General features: G+C 43.6%; 1 protein-coding gene across 1 annotated transcript; it reads right to left on the reverse strand.

The window, feature by feature from the left end:
• Window positions 1–2,345: 2,345 nt before the first annotated feature.
• On the reverse strand, window positions 2,346–3,446 carry LOC115463425 (olfactory receptor 1G1-like). Its single transcript, XM_030193899.1, has one exon. The coding sequence runs from the start codon at window positions 3,355–3,357 to the stop codon at window positions 2,359–2,361; it is 999 nt and encodes a 332-aa protein (XP_030049759.1). The 5' UTR covers window positions 3,358–3,446; the 3' UTR covers window positions 2,346–2,358.
• Window positions 3,447–5,993: the final 2,547 nt, after the last annotated feature.

The following is a 5,993-nucleotide window of genomic DNA, read 5'->3' on the forward strand; positions in this document are numbered from 1 at the left end:
AGAACGCTTCAATAAGATTTTGAAAGCTCTTCTACTGAGGGAGTTGGGTTCTAATTATGAGCACTGGGATCAACTTTTGCCCTTTGTCCTCTACGTATGTAGGGAGAATGTCCAGGTATCCTTGGGGGTCTCATCTTTTGAGCTAATGTACGGGCGGGTTCCTAGGGGTGTTTTGGACATTCTTAAGGAACAGTGGGTGGCCCCTGACCCTGAGGATAGGATAGTCGTGTCTTTTCTATACGATGTGAGGGAACGTCTACCAAGTTTGGGGAAATATTCCCGGGAGCGGCTCAATGATAGCCAGGAAAATCAAAGGACCTATTATGATCGAGGAGCTAAGAGGAGGGAATTCCAAATAGGGGACAAGGTCCTCATTATGATACCAGATTCCCCGCATAAATTTACCAGTAGGTAGAGGGGACCTTGGACAGTGCAAAGGAAGTTGGGGCCCACTACCTATGAGTAAGCTATTATATTGCATCAGCCATTAGAGGAGCCAGAAACTCAGCAGATTAGGGAGTCTGGTGTAACTAGGGCTTGAGTGGAATTGCAGTCTACTCGTGGCTGATAGTGAGGCCTTCTGGGTGACAGCCCAAAGGGAGTATGCAGTTACTGGAGTCTAGCCCAGATGGTATTGAAGTACATCGGGAGTGTGAAATCCGCTCTGGGTTTTAACTGAGCTGCAGGACAGGCATGAGGGTTAAGAACGTGTATTAGCCCAGAAATGTATTATTGCTTATGATCACCTGGAAAGCAATATGATTTATAGCTGAACTGTATGAAGACCAGTGCAGTGAAGTTAAGAAGGTAATAAATGTTCCAGTTTCTTTTAATCCTCTGAGTGTCATGTGGTTCCTGAGTGGATGAGCTAACAGGACCAGAGTGAATATGTAGCAAACCATGCAGTGTCTCTTGAGCCCCTTCGAACCTGGGATAGCAGGACTGGGTTACACTTCTATGATGTAATTTTTGATTTGAGACCATGCTTCTATGCATTAATTTTTGGACCTGGGACCCCGCTTTTGCAGCGAGGTAACCATTAAAGATGTTTTGAGCTGAGACCTTGCTTTTACAGCATGGCAGCAATTTTTGGACCGGAGACTCCGCTTTTTCAGCGAGGGAACCGTTAAAGATGTTTTGAGCTGCACTATAGTATTTCACTCGAGAGTCTGCTTTTCCTGCCAGGGAACCATTTTTGATCTGAGACCGTGCTTTTGCAGCAAGTGAACCATGGATGATGGTAAAAGAAGTGCTTAAGAAAGTGGACATTAATGAAGTTTTGAGCTGAGACTTGCTTTTAAAGCATGGCAGCAATTTTTGGACATATGTGACACTATGACCCGAGACCCTGCTTTTCCAGCCAGGGAAACACTTTTGATATGAGATCGTGCTTTTTCAGCAAGCAAACCATGGTACGATTCTTGTGTACAATGAGTTTTCTATGTACTCCTATTCCTGTTTGTTTACATTTATAGCACTTTCTTTATTCTTACTCTTATTCTTAGATCTGGAGAGTTTCCAGTTTATTTGTACTGTACTGATTTCTGCTTCAAACTGTTATTGACTGGAGAAGACAAAGCAGTGAGTTCTGCTCGGTTCATATTGCCTGCTATAGAAGAGGCTGAACATGGAACAGATAAATATGTTCCTTTGCTTGGTTCTGTACAATTGTGAAATACTGTACACTGCTCTTTATATTTGTGCTCAAATTGTCTGCTGTACAAGAAACACAATCACACCCTATACTGTACAATTTGTTTCCTTTTTTTGTTGCTGATTAGTGTTAATAAACAGTATTTTTAAATACAGATACCGTATGCCTGATCTTTATCCATAAAGTATGTTTTCCATACATTTTTTAAGTGGTTGCCATTGTTTTCCTTATTTCACTTATCTGACAACAGGCCGGTCCCATTTATGTCAGACTGTACTGTATCATGAAGAAAGAGACAAATCTTTCCTATTGGCCCCTTTGCAATATCATGTATCATATTGAGTCTGTAAGTTAACCAGTTTAGAACCCAGTTTACCACCTTGGGACTGAACCCTAGGCTGTTCTTAAGTGTCAGATGCATTACTGGAATATAAATGCATCATATCCAGCACTTGCCCTTAATCTAGTTCTGACGTTGGAACCATTACTCCAGTAGATGCACTGGGGAGGCAAAAACATGACTGACTCAGTTTGTTGCAGACTGAATGCAGTCAGCAAGCGATCCTATTAGAGATGCATCTTGACTTAAATAATGGTTTAGGAATGATAGTGGTACATATATATTTGGCTTGAAAACACGTTAAAATAACACAAGTTTCTATTTCTTTTGCATATTTTTCAGAAACATCAGCTTGCAGTTCAGATTAAGACATCCATGATCTTGCCTGAAGGGTCCTTCGCCACACAATTCTCCTAAGGGCCCCTTTCACTTCATTGTTCCTCAGACTGTAGATGAAGGGGTTCAGAAGTGGTGCTACTATGCTGTACATTACACTCGCTACTCTGTCTTGCTGCAGAGAACCTCCCGCGGAGGGCCGGAAGTAGAGGGAGATCACTGTGCCATAGAATAATGCCACAACTGCAAGGTGAGAGGAACAAGTGGAGAAGACCTTAGACCTGCCTTGTGTTGAAGGCATCTTAATGATGGCAGAGGCAATACGCAGATAGGAGACTGCTATCAAGATGAAAGGTTGGATGACAACAAAGGAACCCTCAAGGAAGATGACCAGTTCATTGGTGGATGTATCTGAGCAGGACAGCTTTAGCAATTTGGCCAACTCACAGAAGAAATTATGGATGGTGTTAGACCTGCAGAAGGACAGCTTAGAGGTCAATAGAGCATGGAGCAAAGAATGCAGAGATGCAGCGATCCATGAGGTCATCACAAGCTGGAGGCAGAATCTCCTGGTCATTATAATGGCATAATGCAGTGGGTCGCAGATGGCTACATACCGGTCGTAGGCCATCACTGCAAGGAGGAAGCTCTCAGCTGTACCAAACAAGATAACAAAGTACATTTGGAGCAGGCAGCTGGAGAATGAGATGGCTTTTTTTTCTGAAAGCAAGTTGTTAAGCATTGTGGGAACAGTGGTAGAAGTAAAGAGTAGGTCCACCAGAGAAAGGTTCCCAAGGAAAAAGTACATGGGCCGATGGAGGTGGGAGTCAGCACTTATCACAGTGACCATTGCAATATTCCCAGACAAAGTGACAGCGTAAAGAGTCACAAAGAGAATGAAGAGGAGTGCCTGGTGCTGTAGGAGATCAGAGAATCCTAATAGGATGAACTCAGTCACATCTGTTTCATTGCCCCCTTCCATTCTTTTGGGTTTGCTGCTGAAATGTTGGAGAGATGATAGCAACATTACTAGTACAGTCTCCTTGTATATATAAAAGGCACAAAAAGCAGTTGTTGCACAGCATGTGGTGCTAGTGTTTGTACTGGTAGCAGCCACTCGGGGGGGGGGGGGGGGGGGGGGGTTATTCTATATCAGTGCCTATGTGGCATCTATTCTATAAGGCCAAGGAGGTCCCTACTTTCCTCTATAGAATACTAGCATAACCAGGTCTATATGCTGCTCTGTGGTTAGGTGTGATCACTTACTTTCTAGGGCTGGTGTAAGTGCTCATTCTAAATGCTGGAGATAGGCATGTAACTTATAGTATTCTACAAGCTATGCATGTAAATGTGTGCCCAGGCTCCGCCTATGTGTATGCCCATCTGTCAAATATGCACTATGTATAATATATATTTACAGAATACACTTAAGTGGAATTTTGTCATGCGTAATCAGAATATAAGTGTTAGTGTGTATTTTATAGAATTACCCTCTATCCCTCTGCCTCATCTTTGGGCTTGTTTCCTTCTGCGTCAGTGCTATTCTCCCGAGGAATGCGCTGGCTAGAGCAGCTCCTTTAAACCTAGGATCACAGGTTCAAGACTGGTTTATGCCTGACTCTTTTGGGGGGATGGGGGGTGGTGGCGGTTCCTGACCTTTTGGGTTGATTTAAATTTATCTGAGTTCTTCTATCATCCTTTTTATTTAGGTGACTGAGTTAATTTTTCAGTACCTTTACTTTGTCTGGTTCATTCTATCACAGACTCCCTAGCAGTGGTATAGCCATGGGAAGGGAGGTTGGGACCCCCGCTTTGGGCTCAGGCCCCCTACAGAACTGCAGCACCCCTTTATTTTTGCTGGTGGAGATTCCGATACCCCACCAGTCAAATAAATACAGTGCCGCCACTCCCCTCCACCTTGCGCTGCTTTCTTAATGCAGAAATCGGTGGTGTGCCTTCAGCCCCCAACACCAGGATTTCTCATGCATGAAGTCCCAGCATTGGTGACTGAAGGCATGCTGCCACTTCTTTCTTAGGGAGCAGCGTGAAGAGATAGGGAGCAGTGGCGCGGGGCCTTGGCATCCCCATCAGCAAAGGTATGTTTGGCATGTGTGGGGTGGTGGTGGGGGTGGAGGAGGGAGCAATGCATTGCATCCCTCCCCCAGTCCACCCCAGGGTGCTCCAAAAACTGGAGGGCTGGCTATGCCCCTTGTCCTAGCAAGGACTAATGAGGTTTTAATATTAGACTAGAACAAAACAAAAATTAGGATTGCTCAAGGTGTCTTTTTTTTTTTTTTTTGTTAATTTTAAGCAGGAAGCTTTATTGAATGAATCAACAAACAGATAACTTCAAACAAGGAACATAAAGTACAGATCCATTACTGCGAACAAATGCCAGTTAGGCACTCCATTGTACATAAACAAAGTAATCCTGTCTTTTTGTTAACTGAATAAAGAAAAGATACAAATCAAATAAACACAACCCAAACTTCTATTGCTCAAGGTAAGTCTTAATATCATTGTACCTCCAAGAAATGCACCCTGCACAAAAGGGCACACAAGGCTTACTGAAAGCAAAGTGCTAATCAGGAAATAGGAACTAATATTACCAGGAATACAAGACACAGTAATGCATGGGCTGACTATAGCACATTTTCAAGAGGCAGAATTTCTTTTCCTGGAAGGCAGCAGTTTTCGAATCCAAAGGTTAAGGCTCAGAGCTCACTAGTGCCTGATAGCTATTGACACCGGGAAAAAATGCTGAAATTTAACGATACTGCAAGAAACTGTCATTTTGGGGTTTATTCCTGTTGTTTTGGGTGAGAGATGATATGAAACAGCAAGGGGCAAATCGTTTCAAACAATTGCACATCCCTGGTTATCAACTTGTTTCATGTCTTCAGAAATAGGCTGATCTGGTTGTCTTGCCCTTCTTGTGATATCTATGTACCTGTTGTTTCAATCTATTTAAGAAAGACTACCTATCCAAGCATGCAGTGGTATGAAAAAGTAATTTTTTGCCTGTCCCTAATACCATGGAGCTAACCAACAGTCTTATCTTAAACCTTTCCTTTTTCCTTCTTCCTTCATTGTTAGAGATGGTCCTTTGTGATTACGAGGAAGAAGGGCTAATCTTATAGTTATTAGAGAAGAAAGATGTGCAAGTCAGAGAAACATAGAATATAAGGCCAGCTGTAGACTACAAGGCTCATCTAGTTTGCTTAGTTCCCTTTCTATTATAAGACCACAGATCCCACTGGATCTCTGGCTTTTATCTTCTCTTTGCTTACGGATACTCTCAGGCTTATTTTCGAAAGAGAAGGACGCCCATCTTTCGACCAAATCGCAAGATGGACGTCCTCACAGGGTCGCCCAAATCGGTATAATCGAAAGCCGATTTTGGGCGTCCCCAACTGCTTTCCGTCGCAGGGACGACTAAAGTTCCAGGGGGCGTGTCGGAGGCGTAGCGAAGGTGGGACTTGGGCGTGCCTAACACATGGACGTCCTCAATCCATAATGGAAAAAAAAGGACGTCCCTGATGAACACTTGGACGACTTTACCTGGTCCTTTTTTCTTACGACCAAGCCACAAAAAGGTGCCCGAACTGACCAGATGACCACTGGAGGGAATCGAGATGACCTCCCCTTACTCCCCCAGTGGTC

Source organism: Microcaecilia unicolor, chromosome 2, assembly GCF_901765095.1.
Source record: "Microcaecilia unicolor chromosome 2, aMicUni1.1, whole genome shotgun sequence".
Taxonomy (NCBI): domain Eukaryota; kingdom Metazoa; phylum Chordata; class Amphibia; order Gymnophiona; family Siphonopidae; genus Microcaecilia; species Microcaecilia unicolor.